Consider the following 18,803-nt stretch of genomic DNA (forward strand, 5'->3'; position numbering starts at 1 on the left):
CACCAAAAATCATGAAGATAGGAAAACAAAATTAATATCACCCACTAAGGAACTGGCGGTGCTTCCCCTTAAGGCGGGGATTTCCACCACTTTTGTTATCAAGAGTTCCTATAAATAACCGATGATGGCTCAGACTCTACGCAGTTCATCTTCACACAGATGCCAAGGAGGACCTCTCGCTCCTCTGGTCTAACAGCAGGGATGTCAGCATTCTCTCTCCGCTTCTACGCCACCGTCATTACCATTGCTGTCCTCAGCAGCGACGGTAGGGCGACTCCCGTTTCGACTGAGAACAAATCCTTTCATAAAATTGCAGACTCTGTACAAGATCTGGTGAAGATTTTTGCCGACTGCAGGACCTCCGAGGCGGTGCTAAAAGTGGCTGAAGTTCTTAGTAGTCAGCAAACCACTTTAAGTAAGTTTTTGTCAATCACTGCCCACAAATCCCCGCCGCAGTGTGTGCCCACCAGCCTCGACCTGGCGAGTCGAGTGGATGAACTTAGGACTAAATTGGAAGAGGTCAGAAAATGGGCGACCCAAATGGAGGAGCGTCTGCTACAAGTGGAGACTACATCCTCTCAAGCCAAAGAAAGATCTCAAGACAACGAGGGCAAGCTTCATCAAATGCAGGAGTCGGCCAGTAAAAGTGAGTACCTGAGAAACCTCATTTTTGTTCCGTGTGTTTACCGTTATGTCACTTCCCTAGACTCAAAAAGTGCCAACGATTTCCTCGTTGCTACACCACCCTTGCCCAAAGTTTATGCTCACCAGCATAGACAAGTTGTTTCCTTCTCCCATGACGAGTCGAGGTCTTTGAGAAGGATTGGTCTATTGGTTAATTATCATTACGGGTACATTTATCTAATCGCAGCTCTGTATGCACACTAAGTACTATACTCATGGAGCACCTGTGTCTATACTTCCATTGGTCAAAATTGATTTCAATTTCACTTTTTCCATGCTATTCAACGAATGAATGCACCTGTATAGCATAGTGTATTTCTTAACAACCTCGAACATTTTCCTTTCATGTGTCTTCCCATGCCCACTAGTTTTTCGTTGATGTTACGGAAGAATGCATTTCTTTGGGAGCCCCGTTTCTCTGTGGGTGTGGTGTTGGTGCAACCAAAGCTTCCAACCAACGGAGCCTGATAGCATTTGTCAATTTATTCATTCACTTATTCATCGTTTATTTGTATGTATGTCGTTTGTCTTTTTGTTTAACTATTAATTTGTTTATTTACCTTTAATACGGCGGCAGCCAAAGTGAACGGGTAAATACAGCCCAACAAGGGTTTAGTCGATAAATCCTTCCTTATTGAATGGGTAACAGAGATGAATCAAATAGCTTGGTCGTTGTCAGAATAAAATAATAAGTACCACCCGATGACGAATGGATCCTTGCAGCGGACACAGAGAGCAGAAAAAGTGCAAACACTTAATAATCAAATCACTTGTGTTGTGAGGTCTCTCCCACTGTAAAGAATTACAAAGGAGAAGCATGCCGACAGGAGACCTTTTGGTCCATAACTAGATCGGATGCGAAAGAAACTAATAATAATTAATAAAAACAATAATATAAATGATAATAGATAAATAAATAGGTAAAGTTGAATAATAAATAAACTGGTAAATAGTAGATAAGAAATGGGCAGATAAACAATAATAATAAAAAAATAATAATAGACAAACAGACAATAACAAAAACAAATAATATAAAATAAATGCCAGGTATTACAGCGTTCCTTACGTCTTTATCTAATATTTAGATTCATTTAGATTCTAAATGAATCTTCAAGCTTCGAACTGAACTACTTTGCTCTGCCTCTTACAACACTCGTATCACGACTAACGAAGGCGGCTATACTCGAGACCTACAGTGATTCCTTCATCGTCGTGGCTTTGTGAAGTTTTCAGCGTTTTTTTTTCTTTCTTGTTAAGGATTCGTGTTGTGGTCCATCTCTCCCACTATCTCTTCCCTATCTCCCCCCTCTCTCTCTCTCTCTCTCTCTCTCTCTCTCTCTCTCTCTCTCTCTCTCTCTCTCTCTCTCTCTCTCTCTCTCTCTCTCTCTCTCTCTCTCTCTCTCTCTCTCTCTCTCTCTCTCTCTCTCTCACGTAGGCCGTTGTGGATAACACTCGAATATGATCCATGGCATAAACAAACTACGGAACTGTATTTCTTTGGACTTTGATGGATTAATACAATGTTGCTTCCCGTCAGGTGTCTTATAAGGGTTTTAATGTTTTAGAAACATATCAAATACTCCTACTCAACAACGGAAATCATGTCTGCATAGTCCTGATATGTCATAGGTCAGTTCAGGGTCGGTGTCTCAGTTTGCTAGTGACGCCGCTCGGGTGAGTTACAGTGACATATACGTCAACAGACCTTCCGGTCCATAATGGGGCCAAACGAAAAATAAATATATAAATAAACAGATAAATGGATAATTATATAATTCAATAAAACAAACAAATAAATTAAAATAAACAGATAAATATTTTCACGGCTCGAAGAGAGCTTGGTCTCACGACACACGTTCTTATTTCTTTGGCTCTGACCAGGTTCCTGCAGGTCACCGTTCTACCGAGTGGGTGATGACTGTGTGTACGTCGACACCTCACTCAAGCTTGCGTGGTCAGAATGCCGCAACTTCTGCCAGGGCTTCGGGGGGGACTTGGCTGTTCCCTCCGACATTACCAAGCTTCGGGAATTCCTCGCCCGAATCAACAAGAGTAAGTGATGTGTTTCGCTGGGTAACATTTCTTAACAAAAGTTTTGCTTCTCTTAATATTTGAGTGTTTCCAGTGCAAATTTTTACGCTGGTTCCAAATATGCATTTGCTTTTCTTCTACTAACGACCGTTTAAGTGATATAGGAAATTATACTAATATGAAGAAATGTATGGATACGGAAAACATACATAACTGTCGCTTCCATTTTCCTTTTTTCAGGTTTACATTATAAATATTGACATTTTTTATCATGGCTACAAGGGGATGCAGATTTTCACCAGATTCATTCAGTTATGTGTGTGGGGGATCTATGTTGGACCTAAGCATGTATCACATAAGATTGTGAAAGGTGCGAAGTAATAGACTGTACTTTGGAATGAGTATGGGTGACCAAGAAAGAACATGGGCCCATCATGTGATACGTGGAAGTTGTCGAGATGCAAGAAAAGCAATGCCATTTGCTGTGCCGAGAGTTTAGCGAGAGCCCAAAAAAACATCACGGTGATTGCTACTTTTGCATGATTGACATATAAAAATACAGAAAAGCTAAGGGAAGGAAGGAAATTCCTTCCATATTCCAGCATTTTATTTTACGTTGCACCTGTGCCACATGATGATGATACACCTCACTGGTTCCACGGCCACCAGAAAATGTGATCAATCTGATCAAATTGTGAACTCTATTCTTTGTAACAGAATCATTATTAAAATCTTCCACACATCTAGCTGTTTTCTTGTAATGCGATTACACATACAATTCGTATTTATGTTCCCGTTGACAAAAACCACATGATGATGATACCTCACTGGTTCCACGTCCACCAGACAATGTACGGTAATCAATCTGATCAAATGGTGAACTCTGAATCAATATTGAAATCTTCCATACATCTGGCAGTTTTCTTGTTATGAGATTATACATTCAATTCGTATTTATGTTCCCATTGATAAAAACATTTTTTTTCGGGTAGAGAATATGATGGAGGTCTCATCAGGACAGTGAGGTTGTGACAATGAAGAAATGGATGAAAATTTTGAGCCAAGACTGAGTACCCACCCACACTTTCCAAATCAACGTGAATTGGATGAACTTATCGGGCACTTGGGCCTCACTAAGTCAAGAGATGAACGTTTAGCATCCAGAGTGAGAGTGAATGGAATATGTTGGGGGAGGACAGTACACAGAAAGCGCCATGAGGAATTCAAAGTATACTTTTATATAAGTGAGGATCTCTGCTTCTGCGAGGACATTAATGGCTTATTTACTGCTATTGGAATTGATCACAACCCTGAACAATGGCGAATGTTCATAGATACTTCTATGAAAAAAATCAAAATTGTTTTACTACATAATGCGAATCAGTATCCATCCCTGCCTACAGCATACTTGGTACAGATGAAGGAAGAATATGACAAAAAGGCTTTTTGAGGAGGTAAGGTGATGAGATGTGTACAAAGGGAGAGAGTGACAGCAGGCTGGAAGTGAGCATTAAGGGAGAGAGACTGGAGGAAGTGGATAGTTTTAGATAACCTACTTGGGTGCGAATGTGGCAGGAAAGGGAGGCTATATGAAAGAGTGATTGTGCCAACAACACTGTACGGGGCAGAAATATGGAACATAAGAGAAGAAGAGAGAAGTTTGAATGTGTATGAGATGAAATGTCTGAGAAGTATGATAGGGGTTACTAGGCTAGATAGAGTGAGAAATGAGGAGGTGAGGAGAACAGGGGTGGAAAGGGAACTGGGAGATAGGGTTGATGAAAGAGTATGAAGATGGTTTGGACACATGGAAAGAATGAGTGAAAAAAGACCAGTAAAAGAGAGGTGGAAGGAGTGAATATGAGGGGACGTCCTAGGGTGAGATGGATGGATGGGGTAAAAGGGGCATTGGGAAAGAGGGGAATGTCTGTTGAGGAAGGATAGGAGAGGACAGAAGATAGGGGTGAATGGAGAAGGATTGTGTATGGATGATGCTGTGATGCATGAAGGGGAGTGGGTGGGGGAAGGGGGGTGAGGAAGTATGTATGAGAAATAAACTGACGCAGCCCAAAGGGATTTCTCCCCGTCTTCTCTTTTTCTGCATGAGGGGACGGAGAGGGGGGTCGCCGAATTAATGAAGCGGCCTTGCTGTGGATGCGCTGTGTCTTGCGACACTGCTTGTGACCCAGGGCAGTGGACAGGATGCATGGAGGACGCGTTATCCAGGAGATGCCAAGATGAGAGGGAGGGAGGAGGGTGAAGGGGAGTGGAGTATGTAGGGGATGGAATGAGTGGGAGTGGTTTCTATGCCTTTCTCTTTTTGGCTACCCCATGTGTAATGGTGAAAAATACCTCAGGTATATGTATGTATGTATGTATATTTTATTTATTCTAAGTTTCTTGTGTACCTTATCTTATACAATTGATTACAATTTCATCCATAGTCACACTTATCCAAGCTTCTCGATCTACATTATTTCACTATCTCAATATATGTGAGAGTTTATTGCCCTAATGTCTCGACCAATTGGTCTTCTTCAGAGGACATATTGCATTACAATAGGACCACAAGTCTTATACTCGCAGCGAGGGGAACCCGGCCAGCTGTGAGCGGATATACAGAGAGAAAGAAGACAAGGAAAAGGGAAGAGAGACGAAGACCTATTGACCTGTCGGTTACGACCGCCTAAGGGCCCAGTCACACCAAGCTTACGACCTGTTTCCGACCACTGGTGACCAGGTGGTCGCCGGCAAGTTCCAGGTAGTATTTGGAAGTCGCTGGTAGTCGGTTATAAGATAAATGAATAGATAGATCGATAGATATATAGATATATTACAACACACACTGAATAGTCCCTAGTACATCGATTTTCATCTTATCAACCACATTATTTTTTTCCATTTTGTGTCGCCGACCGATCGCTTGGTTTTCGGTCGAAGGCTATCGGAAACAGGTCGTAATCTTGGTGTGACTGGGTTTTAATCTTATTGACGCCTTGACCGAGGGCGTTACCCTCAGCGCGTCTTCGGTCGACCTTCATTTAGTCCCCTTGACCTCGGCTTCCCACTTCCCACTCTCTACTTATTCGGCTACTGATAGGGTGGTATATATATAGCCTATCTATGTTTTGGAAGCTACACCGTCTTCCCTTTCTTTCGTTTGTATGCGGAATTTTTGTAGATAACCTATGGCGTGGAACAGTTTCCTGTGGTTCGGATGAGTATGCCACCCACGCCGGGCATTACGTTTGGCGCGAAAAGGCGAAGGATGCGATAGGGGATAGAAAGATGGTCTTGTTCTTGTTGTTAACTGCGTACCTCCATTTCAGTCACGTAGGCTACTAGAAGAAAAAAAAAGGGGGGCGGGTATACCTCATGATTTACGGTTAAATGGAGTTACGAGCTAATTGGTTTCCGAATATTCTATATAAACATCATTATGAAACATACAAATATATATACATATATATATATATATATATATATATATATAGATATATATATATATATATATATATATATATATATATATATATATATATATGGAAAAGAATAATTCCGGCATTACAACTCTGGTCCGTAGAGGTGCCAGAAAGTCATCATGCATTCAGTACGGTGAATGTTGGATAGTTGGAGGATTTTTTATGGTGATTGAATATCGTCAATCTCAGCCGCTGCCGTACAGTTAAGATAGTCTTCATTGATAAGTCGATCCCAGAGGGCGAATTGAGATGGTGATGCATCAGTTGCCTTTCTCTGGGAAGGATCGTCTGTCTTGAAGAAAACTTAGACAACCGCCAACCCCCTGTGTACGTGCGTAGGCTTACTGCACGTGTATGTACAGGTTCACGTTGAGAGCATGCCCGCCCGTGGCGATCCCTGCAATCTTCCCAACAGGAAGATACGAATCTGGACGACACCACGCCAAGCGAAGCGAAGTGGCAGTCAAAGTGACAGTCTCTGGTGCAATACTACAATATGAATATGCACACACAGTATCTAATGCACACAAGCTCAAAAGCGAATTCACATATGTTCATACAAATGTGCTCGGCAATGTCAGCCATATGTGTGGACACACTGCCTTATGCGAAAGTGTGTGATCTGAAACCACACCCAACGCAAATGACTGTCTAATTGCTCTGAGCATTCGCTGTACCGCCCCTTTCATACGATGACGCCGACGTAGGCGTCATGAGGAGCGATATTGGCGTCTTGATTATATCTATTTTGTAGTTGTAGCTGAGTGACCCCCATGCTCTGTGAACCGGACTGATATTTTCTGTGATGATTAACATTCAGAGTGAAGGAGAACGAGTAATACAGCTGTAACTTTATATTGTATAATGCGAGTATTGTGATGAATCATCGTACATCAGGCAGCTAATGCTGCCCGCGAGAATTTGACTCGTATCGAGGAGGTTAATGCAGTATTTGGTCTCGCCCCGTAGCTAGGTTTAATTAAGGATATGACCTACATACAGGTCCACAGCCATTCTCATTCACAATATTAACCGGGCTTATTTCTTTCTTACTTAGGGTGGAACTACTGGGTCGGCGCTTCTGACCTTGACGAAGAAGACAATTGGGTCTGGCTAAATGGTGATGAAGTGGACCTTACTACCGGTTGGTTCAGCAAAGAACCTTCACGTTCTCGAAGTGAAAACTGTCTTCATTACTGGGATAGAGATGGAGCCTTAAAATTCAATGACATAGATTGTAACAGAAAATTCTTGTGTGTGTGCCAATCAAGCTAAATGACTGGATTGTCAATTGCATGGAATTAAAAGTAGAATCAGTTGCAAAACGTCTCTTGACCTAAATGGCAAAATTGCTGTGCACTATTTTTTTACATTGATTACATTTTGGCTTTTCATGCAATGAACCACACGCGATTTTTTTTTTTTTTTTGGGGGGGAGGGGGCTGTTCCAAAACTAGCGTTCACTAACGCAGAATTTATTTCGACGAGATTCTTAGGTGCTAGTCACTATAATTTTCTCATGGTTTGATTGTTAAATTGAATAATACACCCCCCTAATGATGTTCCCACTGGAAATGAATAGTTGCCTGGTTTTGCCTGAGATGCCCATTTGCGACATATAATTAAATGTGAGATTTTGAAACCGTCTGTTGAGGGTGTCAGAAAGCATTGGTTTAACAACAGAGCTGTTCATTGTTCGTTTACTAGTTATCAATTCTTTTCAAGATATGATTGATGTTTATTGTGAAGCTGCCAGTTGATCTTGGCCCGTTGTTCTGGATCATCTGTGCGATGTGCGCATTTGTATTCTCTTATAATTTGCTCTGCATGTGCGATGTGTTTTTTTATACACTCTTGTGGCTTGTATTATTTTATATATACTTCGTAACCTACATTTATACATTCTTGTATATCCTTGATTATGTACTCATGTTATGCCTGTGTGTTTGTACACTGACGAATGAATGAATTACTATCTATTGTGACACTACTGGTTGATCTCGGTTGATTTGGGTCACCTGTGCGATATTTTTTTTGTATACTCTTGATATTTTGGTCTGTATGTACGATGTGCGTGTTTTACATTCTTGTACATGTTTTTACATATTAATAAATGAATAATGGATAATACAAATATGAATAGCTGTGCTGTCGAAACTCAAGTAAGACAAGCTTTGACCGGTACTCCCTGAAGTGTTAAGTTTTTTGCGTGCTATGCAATATTTCTAACGCTATTCACAATGTTCTGCCCCGATACTATCCAGTGGTCGAAACAAGCAGTGGAGGAGTAATTTGGGCGTCCTGATTTTGCATGAAGGATCTGCTGGCGGTGCCACATTCTACCAGGTTCTACCTCTGGCGGACTTGAGTTGCTTTCTGTTTCGTAATTATCAATCGTGTAGATTGTCTGATATTCGGAGCCTGATTGTTGTAGTCGCTTCAATACACAAAAATATTTGTGTATTGTAGCTTGTTTTATTTCTATATGTATTTTTTTTTAACAATATTTCATTTCAATTGTAGTGTATTTTGTTTGGTTCTTATTTTTTGTCTGATTGCAATTTAGTCATTTGTTCATGACATTTCATTATGGACATTTGGTCCACCTCCATTTGCATTTCTGTCCTATGTTCTGATATTTTTACGTTAGTGTTACGTATTGATGCTTTTTGCTACTCTTGTTTTGTGTTCACAGCCATGTCACATTTTTATTTGTAATTTTATCTATTTTATTTGTATTTTATTATGTTTTATTTGGTACCAGTATTTCATTTCAATTGTAGTGTATTTAATATAGTAAAAAGGTATGCTTTGTACATGTGATTGAGAGTGTGAACCTTTCCCAGGTTACCATTTTGACGATTTATAATTGAGTTCACAATCTTGTAACCATTATACCCCCTGAAGACGATTCCTGGACGGAAATCGAAACATCAGGCTAATATACCCTTCAATTGAATCTGGTATATTTTGGCAACAGGTTTTCCTGTTGGCAGAGTTCATTAAAGAAAATAGCAATTGATGCATTGATGATCTTTTTGTGTAGATTTTCAAGACGTCTAACTATAGACTTGGCTTCAGAACCAGCGATAGCAAACTTACCACCTGAAGCCAAGTCTATAGGTAGATGTCTTGAAAATCTACACAAGATCATCAATGCATCAATTGCTATTTTCTTTAATGAACAACAACTGGCTTATTTCCAGAGTTTTTACGAGAGTAGTAGAGCTTGTGTTAGGATTAGAAATGGAGAGAGTGAATGGTTTGAGGTAAAGGTGGGACTTCGTCAGGGATGTGTTATGTCGCCCTGGCTGTTCAATCTTTACATGGATGGGGTGGTGCGAGAGGTGAATGCAAGGGTAGTGGGTCAGGGGTTGGAGATGATTAAAGAAAATGGAGAAAAGTGGGAGGTGAGCCAGTTTTTTGCTGACGACACAGCTCTTGTAGCAGGATCAGAGGAGGGATTGAGGAAGTTAGTGACAGAGTTTGTGAAGGTGTGTGAAAGAAGGAAGCTGAAGATAAATGTGGGTAAAAGTAAGGTGATGAGATGTACAAGGGGAGAGAGTGACAGCAGGCCGGAAGTGAGCATTAAGGGTGAGAAACTGGAGGAAGTGGATAGTTTTAGATACTTGGGTGCAAATGTTGCAGGAAAGGGAGGAGTGGGGGTGGAGGTAGAATGTAGATTGAGAGAAGCGAGTAAATGCCTTGATCGATTGAAAAGTGTAATGAGAAATAGACACCTGGGAATGGATGCTAAGAGGAGGTTATATGAAGGAGTGATTGTACCAACGGCATTGTACGGGGCAGAAACATGGAACATAAGAGAGGAAGAGAGAAGGAGTTTGAATGAGTTTAAGATGACATGTCTGAGAAGTATGATAGGGGTTACTAGGCTAGATAGAGTAAGAAATGAGGTGAGGAGGAGAACAGGGGTGGAAAGGGAACTGGGAGATAGGGTTGATGAAAGGGTATTAGGATGGTTTGGACACATGGAAAGAATGAGTGAAGAAAGATTAGTAAAAGAAGTGTGGAAGGCAGAGGTGGAAGGAGTGAATATGAGGGGGCATCCTAGGATGAGATGGATGGATGGGGGTGAAAGGGGCATTACAAAAGAGAGGAATGTCTGTGGAGGAAGGATGGGAGAGGACAGAAGATAGGGGTGAATGGAGAGGGGTTGTGTGTGGATGATGCTGTGATGCATGATGAGGAGTGGGTGGGGGATGGGGAGTGAGGAAGTATGTATGAGAAAAAAAAATTACGCAGCCCAAAGGGATTTCTCTCGGTCTTCTCCTTTTCCGCATGAGGGGACGGAGAGGGGGGTCGCCAAATTTATGAAGTGGACTTGCTGTGGATGTGCTGTGTCTTGTGACACTGCTTCAAACCCAGGGCAGTGGACAGGATACAGGTATGACCCATCATCCATGAGGTGCCAAGATAACAGGGAGGGAGGAGGGTGGAGGGGAGTGGAATATATAGGAAATGGAATGGGTGGGAGTGATTTCTATGCCTTTTTCTTTTTGGCTACCCCCCATGTAGGGGGAAAAAGCCAACCCCTACCCACTACCTTTGTGTTCACCTCTCACACCACCCAATCCATGTATAAGCTGAACAGCCAGGGCGACATAACACATCCCTGACAAAGTCCCACCTTTACCTCAAACCATTCACTCTCTCAATTTCTAATCCTAACACAAGCTCAACTACTGTCATAAAAACTCGACTGCTCTTAACAGCTTTCCTCCTATCCCATATATCTGCAGTACCTCCCACAGTGCCTTCCTGTCTACCCTGTTGTTAGCCTTTTCCAAATCCATAAATGTCCAAAAAACATCCTTACCTTTTCCTATAGCTTTCTCACATATCTGTCTTACCACAAAAATCTGATCTACACAACCCCTACCTGTCCTAAAACCACTGTTCTTCACCAATTACTCTCTCTGTTCCTCTCCTAATTCTCTCAGTCAAGACCCTCACATAAGCCTTCCCATCTACACTCAACAAGCTGATCCCTCTGAAACTACTACACTCACACTTGTCCCCCTTCCCAAATACACTCAACAAACTGATCCCTCTGAAACTACTACATTCACACTTGCCCCCTTTTCCCTTGTAAAGTGGAACTACAAGGCACTCCTCCAGTCCTCCAGCACTCTACCCTCTCTTAAACAAAAATTAAACAACCTCACCAACCAGTCCACCATCACTGTACCTCCTTTTTTAAGACATTCTGCATGACATCCATCTAACCCAGGTGACTTACCTGCTCTCATCTTAACAACTGCCTTAACCTCATCCTTCCTTATTTCTCCTCCATTTTCCTCATTCATTACAGTCATTTTCTTAGCCCTTCCCACTGCAACTACCTTTCCCTCCATATCCTCCTTCACATTTAGCAACTCCCTAAAATACTCTGCCCATCTTCCTCTTACTGCCTTCTCTTCTATTATCATCACTCCATCTGCACCATTTTACCTTTTCTCTACTTGATTTGCCTCTTCTTCCTTTTATTTCTTTCCAAAATTTCTTTTTATTGTTTTCAAAATTATGTCATACATTTACCCCATTTCACATCTTCTCTCCTCTTTGCCTCCTTTATCTTATGCTTTACTTTTCTTTATACTTCTCATATGATTCTCTCATCCTATTTCGTAACCAAACTGTGAAAGCTTGCTTCTTCTCTTCTACAACCTTTGTTTTCTCATCCCACCACTTACTACCCTTCCTTCTATTTCCTCCCATTGCACTTGTGTATTATTTGCACTCCAAAACTTTGTTGTTTTTTCTTGAAATCCAAGCCCAACATCATAATTGTCAATGTTAATTACTATATTACCCTTACAGGTGCCATAAGAAACAAATGCCATAGTGAAACACATTTATTGACATACAAACTTCATTACGGTACACCCAGTAGTATAGAAAATGAATAATGTAGAAAGTGTAAATTACAACTACAAAACAAGGAAATGTTAGTACAGTATACAACTAAATACAAAAAATTAATCACCAAAATGAAATGATAATACTTGATCAATGATTACAACACCCTAAAGAAATCAAATAAAATCCCTTAAGTTTAAATGTGTTTGAGATAAAATATTTGAGATTTATGGTAGGGGTTACAAGGTTGGATACAGTGAGAAATGAGGAGGTGAGAAGGAGAGGGGGAGTGGAAAAGGAGATGGGAGATGGGGTTGATGAAAGAGTATTGGGATGGTTTGGACACATGGAAAGAATGAGTTAAGAAAGATTAGTAAAGGAAGTGTGCAAAGCAGAGATGGATGGAGTGAACACGAGGGGATGACTGAGGATGAGATGGATGGATGGGGTAAAACATGCACTGAACAAGAGAGGGATGTCTGTTGAGGAAGGGAGAAGGCAAAATATTGGGGTGAATGGAGAATGTCTGTGTATGGATACATGGAAGGGAGTGGGTGGGGGTTGGAAGGTGTTAGGGAGTGGTTATTTGTGAATGATATTTTGATGCAGCCCAAAGAGATTTCGCCTCATCTTCAATGTTGCTGCATGAGAGGACAGAGAGCGGGGTCACTGATTAAATGAAATGGCTTTGTTGTGGATGTGCTGTGTCTTGCTGCATTGCTTCTGACCCAAGGTAATGGGTGAGATGAGGGGATGACCCATCATCCAGGAGGAGCCAAGATGAGAGGAAAGGAGGGAGGGGTGGTGAATGGAAATGGACTAGGTGGGAATATAATTAAGCCTTCTGACTTTGGGTACCTCCCTTAAAAGGGAGAAAAAGCCCTTGGTGTATGTACATACATACATATACCAAGGCTTTTTCCCCCTTTCAAGGGAGGTGGCCAAAAAGGGAAAGGCATAAAAACACTCCCACCCATTTCATCCCTAAATACACTCCACACCCCTCCCACCCTCCCTCTCATCTGAGCACCTCCTGGATGACGGGTCATCCCTGCACCTTGCCCACCGCCCTGGGTCAGAAGCAGTGTCGGAAGACACAGCACATCCACAGCAAGGCCGCTTCATTAAATCGGCGACCCCCCCTCTCCGTCCCCCCTTGCATATAAGGAGAGGACGGGGAGAAATCCCTTCGGGCTGCGTCAAAATTTGCTCACACATACTACCACCCTCCTCCTCATGCAATCACATCATCATCCATATACAACCATTCTCCACTCTTCTCTGTCTTCCGTCCTCTCCCTTCCTTCCTCAACAGACATTCCCCTCTTCCCCAAAGCCCCCTTCACCCCATCCATCCACCTCATCCTAGGATGTCCCCTCATGTTCACTCCCTCCACATCTGCCTTCCATACCTCTTTTACTAGTCTTTCTTCACTCATTCTTTCCATGTGTCCAAACCATCCTAATAAACATCCTTGGTGTATGTATGTATGTAAAATCCCTTAAAACTAACATCATGATAACAATGAAAAGGTTTTTCCCAGATTTCTTCACACCAACAGCAGTCATTGTAATAATGTTATTATTTTTTTTATAGAACTCAGTGTTATTTTAAAGCTGTTTTTGTTTTTGCATTTCTAAAATTTATTTAGCCCTTTGTATAAGTTTCACCCCAACTTTTCATTTACAATTAGGTATAAAATAGTGTGACTTATTTACCAACAAATACAGCATAGCTTTCTGATGAAAATAATAATAGCATTCTGTAACATAGATGAGGATATGATGAAAAATTCAAATACCTTATATGTCCCAGTGTATTACAGGAGGTAAATACACAGGTCTAGTTCCTAGTTTATTCCTGACTGGTTTCATCCTTAGCTTTTTCAGGACATTCATTTGAACAAGTTTAGGCAAAACCAGTTAGGAATAAACTTGGAATTAGACCTGTGTCTTATTTTTTCCACCTTCTTCAGAAGAATAGATGGTTGGATGGGTGGAAGGAGGGAGAAAGAGTAAAAGTGGGAAATCAAGAGAAAATATGTAAAAAAAAATTGGATAAATACAACGAACAATCAGTAACTTGGCATAATGGACGGAGTAATTTCAGTATCACATTCAAGATAGCGGGCAGGAACTCAGTAGAATAGATGGAAAAGTCTCAATATCAAATGACTGTTGTGCAGCAATGCAGCCGAATCACAGGTGTGACCAACCCATCATATGATACTATTGTTATCATCATTTCTATTAGCATTACTGTGAACAAAGACCCAAAGTAGGCAAATGGTCTGCATCAGCACCAGGGGAGGCATTCTTGCTATTGTTTCAGATTCATCTGGCCAGGGTGCCCTGAGAAAGAATTTTAACAGGGAAGAGTGCACAGACATGTAGATTATAGTGCTTAGTCAATGTCCAAAGATAAGGATCAAACCAAGTCTTGGTGGGGTTTGGCTTAGACATCACTTTTAACTCCTTCAACGCATTGAAGTATCTGATGAATTTGTCTTTACCCAGCTAATGATATATGGTTTTACTTAGCTATGAGTTCAGTGCTGTGGACAGGTAATATTTTTCACTGTTTTATCAATGGAGACAGCCTCACCTGCATAACAAAATTGTCTGTCCTGAGCAAGAAGGAAATCCATGAAACAGATTATTGTGCTGAAGAAGGTTGGCTGGATTTGTGTCCACACTTGCACACAGGTAAGCATGTAGCAAGGCTGGTAACTTCTCCTTCATGCCCCAGTCCCTTACTAGTGTATGCATGAGGATGATTTATGAGGACTATGCAAAGATTCAAGGGCAAATCAAAGCAATCTACAGCAGAAATGGATGTCTGCTAGGGAAGACTGAACTCTACACTTCCCTTCAATTAGTATAAGTGATCAGAGGTACTTTGACTCACTCGGTGGAAGCACCATTGTGACCCCAGTCATATGGAATGTACTTGATGCTCCAGTTGCCCTCTGTAAGGGCAGCCTCAAGACTGTCTTTCTTCTCTGGAAGTTTGACATTGGTTGCTACCCAGCGGAGGACATCCTCAGAAGTTGAGCCAAAGTCAGCAGCATACCACTTCAGAAGCGAGGAAAGGAGCACTGTCGCTGGGCGACCTTTCTCCCCCGGACGCACCTGCAGCGCTTCGTCAGACTCCAGGTAAGCTGTCATGGCCAGTTGGAGTTCCTCATTCACATTCTGAAACACAAAGGATACCGATGAGGGGTGCAAGAGAAAGAAAAGAGAGAGGGGGAAGAGAATGGGAAAGTGGAGGATTGGAGGGTGGAGAATGGGGAAGAGGAGGATTGGAAGGTGGAGAATGGGGAAGGGGAGGATGAGGGGGGAAGAGGTCATCAGTAGAGGGTCACACTTTGAAATTAAGAGCCAGTTTTCTCCTTATATTGTATATTGTTGTCAATAGCCAATGCTCCTACCCTTGGAGCTAATATCTCACTGAAAAGATGGAGTCACAAAGGTGGTAAAAGAGACTTAAGGAAAGAGAAGAAAACAAGTGTGATCAGCATTCTTCTTCGAGATGACATTAGCCTCTAATCATGAAATCACTATCCCTGGATAATAAGACATTATTTCTTCCTTGGATGATCCATGGGGCTGTCCAGAGGCTGTTGCCTGTTTCCTGGGAGTCATGGGTCGGTCTTGCAAGAGAAGCCCTCTTTGGGGGAGAGCAACACACACATACAGATTCCTTTTGTAATTTTCATAAATATTTTTTTGCATGAATGTCACTGTGAGTACTAGGGGTGGGTTCTGGTTAGTCTAATAAATACCTACAGGTTCATTTTTTTATTTTTTGTCCCACACTTTGGGGGTAGTGTGGTGTGATATGAGAAGAATGTATGTGCCTGCTTGCCTGGCCAGCAATCTTAGCTTAAAATTCCCTCTAGCTGGAGTTGAGGAAATATCATGGATTGCAAATGAACAGCAATCTCAAGGGAGCGAAAAGAGAACCTCACCTCACCACTGAATGTCTTGATGGGGGGACAGCTCTTGGCACCACAGTTGAGGGCAAAGTGGATGCGAGGATCAACCTGCAAAAATAAATGAATGAATAAATAGATAAATATATAAACAAATGAATGAATAAATAAAGCTTATAAAAAACCCATCAATCTTGCTTACACTATATTTGTAATCATCACATACATGCACATACCAAGGGCATTTTCCCCCTTAAAAGGGAGGAATGCAAAGTCAAAAGGCATATTCCATTCCCACCCATTTCATCCCAACCCATTCCACTCCTATTCACCACCCCCTCCCTCTCATTTTGCCTCCTCTTGGATGATGAGTCATATCTGCATCTTGCCAATCACCCTGGGTCATAAGCAATGCAGCAAGACACAGTACATCCACAACAAGAATGATTCATTTAATCAGCAAACCCCCCCCCCCCCCTCCATCCCCTCATGCATAAACATTGAAGATGGAGAAATCCCTTTGGGCTGCATCAAAATATCATTCACACATAACCAATCCCTAACCCCCCTATCCCCTATCCACTCCTTTCCATGTACCACAGTATCATCCATACACAGCCATTCTCCACTCACCCCAATCTTCTGCTTTCTCCCTTCCTTCCTCAACAGACCTCCCCCTCTTATTCAACACCCCTTTCACCCCATCCAGCCATCTCATCCTCAGTCAGTACAGTACTATTATTCATCACATTACATCACCACTACTAATCATCACATTAATGTAAAAAGATCTGTTCATATTTCCATATATATGAGTGTACTAGATTTTAGACTCAAAATGTTTTTCAAATTCAAATTTGAGTTAATTTATTTGATGAATAGAGTTTCTAGGATGGTTAGACAATATGCATCTTGGCATGTTTTTATGGTGGTTGTATTTTCTACTAGTGTTTCTCTTGTCAGGTTTGTCTGGTGTTATTTCATGGCATCCTTCTGCTTCTCGCTGCCAGCAATTGAGTAAATGACTGACATTTGGTGCTTATGTAACTGCAGTAGTCACAGGTTGTGCTGACTACCTCCCTTGTAAGCAGGGAGAGCCCTTTTAGTATGTGTATGTGTGTATGTAGGTATTTACCTAGTTGTATCTTACAGGAAGGGGAGCTACACTCATGGTGTCCCATCTCTGTATCTCGCCATGTCTAATTTGCTCTTAAATTCGTGTATTGTTTTTGCACACACTATTGTATATATTTACCTAGCTATATTTACCTAACTGTATTATACAGGAAGGGGAGCTATGCTCGTAGTGACCCATCTTTGTATCTCTCAGCATCTAGTTTGTTCTAAAATTCTTGTATGGTGTTTCCACACACTATTGTTTCATCCAATTTGTTCCAGACATCCACCACTCTGTGTGGAAAACTTTTTTTCTCTGATCTCTTCTATAATTACCCTTTTTGAGTTTCTTTTCATGTCCCCTTGTTTTTCTTTTATCCCACTTCAATAAGTCTTCTCTGTCAAGGACTTCCATGCCTATCATGATTCTGTAAATGGCCAATAGATCTCTTTCTCTTCTTTGTTCCAAGGCTGGTAGTTCCAGTTTAGATAATCTTTGATCATATGTCAATTTTGAAAGTGTGTATGTACAGTGCTCGACAAAATTCGCGCCTGCACCAGACCGGGCGCAAAAAACATGGAAATCATACATATGGATAAATAAAACACAAAAGAAGCAACCTTTTATCTTTATTTAGTACTTTATTGGCTTCCCCTTCCTTTTTATCACTGCATGTAGGCGACGTGGCATAGACAGGGCAAGGTTCCTTAGCTTAGCAGGGTCAAAACCATGCCAAGAAGTCTCGATTGCAGCCTGGAGCTTGGGGAGTGAACTGACGTCCTTATCCTGCAGGTCCTTCTTTACCATGTACCAAAGATTTTCTATTGGGTTTAGGTCAGGGCTGTTATCTGGCCAGTCCCTGATGAACCCAACATCACAGTCATTAAGCCAGCTAGTCACAGGCTTGGCAGTGTGGGCAGGGGCACCGTCCTGTTGAAAAACTCTGGCAGAGGTCATGTCAAAACAGTCTGGCAAGTGATCACATAACAATTCCAAATAATTGTACTGATTAACTTTCTCGTTTTTTGGCAAAACAATAAATTTCCCCATGCCCCTGCCAGAGAAACAACCCCACACCATAAGAGAGTCAGGGTGTTTAACTGTACTCTCCACATAACGGGGGTCCAGCGGGTCGCTACCCGGACGGCGGTACACCCTTGCACCACGGTTGCAAGTGACTGTGAAGGTGGCCTCATCAGACCACAGCACGTCCAGCCAGTCATCATTGGTAAATGCTGAGTATTTCTTGGCAAAGTCAATACGACGTTGGCGCTGTGGCTTTGTCAGCAATGGTTTGCGTACTGGCTTGTGGCTGGTGTACCCAAGCTCACGCACACGCCGTGAGATATGTCACTTATTTCTTTCGTTCCATGGCCTGCATCTTTCAATATCAGCACCTGTGCAATCTGTTCATTGCTTAAATGGTTGGTCGGAGCCATATTTACACTGAAAAGGGAAAAAAAAGGTAAAAAAATGCGACACAAAACTTGGCCCCCTCACGAGCACAACGTCACACACACCCTACCTCCATGAATGCCCTGAGGCAACTGACGTGCTCCAGCTTCCCTGTCGCATCGTCCTTGGATGCCGTGAAGTCATACAGGCAGACGCGAATTCTGACATCTTTGTTTCACCATCAAAATGACCATCATTTTTTCGCCTTAATTTGCGCCC

The 18,803-nt window shown here is 41.8% G+C and overlaps 2 protein-coding genes and 1 long non-coding RNA gene across 4 annotated transcripts in view; 2 read left to right on the forward strand and 1 right to left on the reverse strand.

Moving 5' to 3' along the window:
- Positions 1–124: 124 nt before the first annotated feature.
- LOC143036747 (uncharacterized) lies at positions 125–9,013 on the forward strand. Its single transcript, XM_076204437.1, has 3 exons — positions 125–646; positions 2,566–2,736; positions 7,255–9,013. The coding sequence occupies exons 1-3, from the start codon at positions 160–162 to the stop codon at positions 7,470–7,472; spliced, it is 876 nt and encodes a 291-aa protein (XP_076060552.1). The 5' UTR covers positions 125–159; the 3' UTR covers positions 7,473–9,013.
- A 3,047-nt stretch (positions 9,014–12,060) lies between these two features.
- LOC143036746 (uncharacterized) overlaps positions 12,061–18,803 on the reverse strand; it is a 33,190-nt gene continuing 26,447 nt past the window's right edge. For both annotated transcript variants that reach the window (XM_076204435.1, XM_076204436.1), the window contains exons 8-9: positions 16,049–16,123; positions 12,061–15,272 (exon numbers count right to left, since the gene is read on the reverse strand). In XM_076204435.1, coding sequence (XP_076060550.1) covers positions 14,982–15,272; positions 16,049–16,123 — 366 coding nt within the window. In that variant the 3' untranslated portion in view covers positions 12,061–14,981. The remainder of the gene's footprint in view (positions 15,273–16,048; positions 16,124–18,803) is intronic.
- Positions 15,132–18,803, forward strand: part of LOC143036748 (uncharacterized) — a 29,729-nt gene continuing 26,057 nt past the window's right edge. Inside the window, exon 1 of the long non-coding RNA XR_012967400.1 lies at positions 15,132–15,233. This is a non-coding gene — a long non-coding RNA (uncharacterized LOC143036748). The remainder of the gene's footprint in view (positions 15,234–18,803) is intronic.

The sequence above is a fragment of the Oratosquilla oratoria genome, chromosome 21 (genome assembly GCF_046742065.1).
Source record: "Oratosquilla oratoria isolate Oo_2021 chromosome 21, ASM4674206v1, whole genome shotgun sequence".
NCBI lineage: Eukaryota > Metazoa > Arthropoda > Malacostraca > Stomatopoda > Squillidae > Oratosquilla > Oratosquilla oratoria.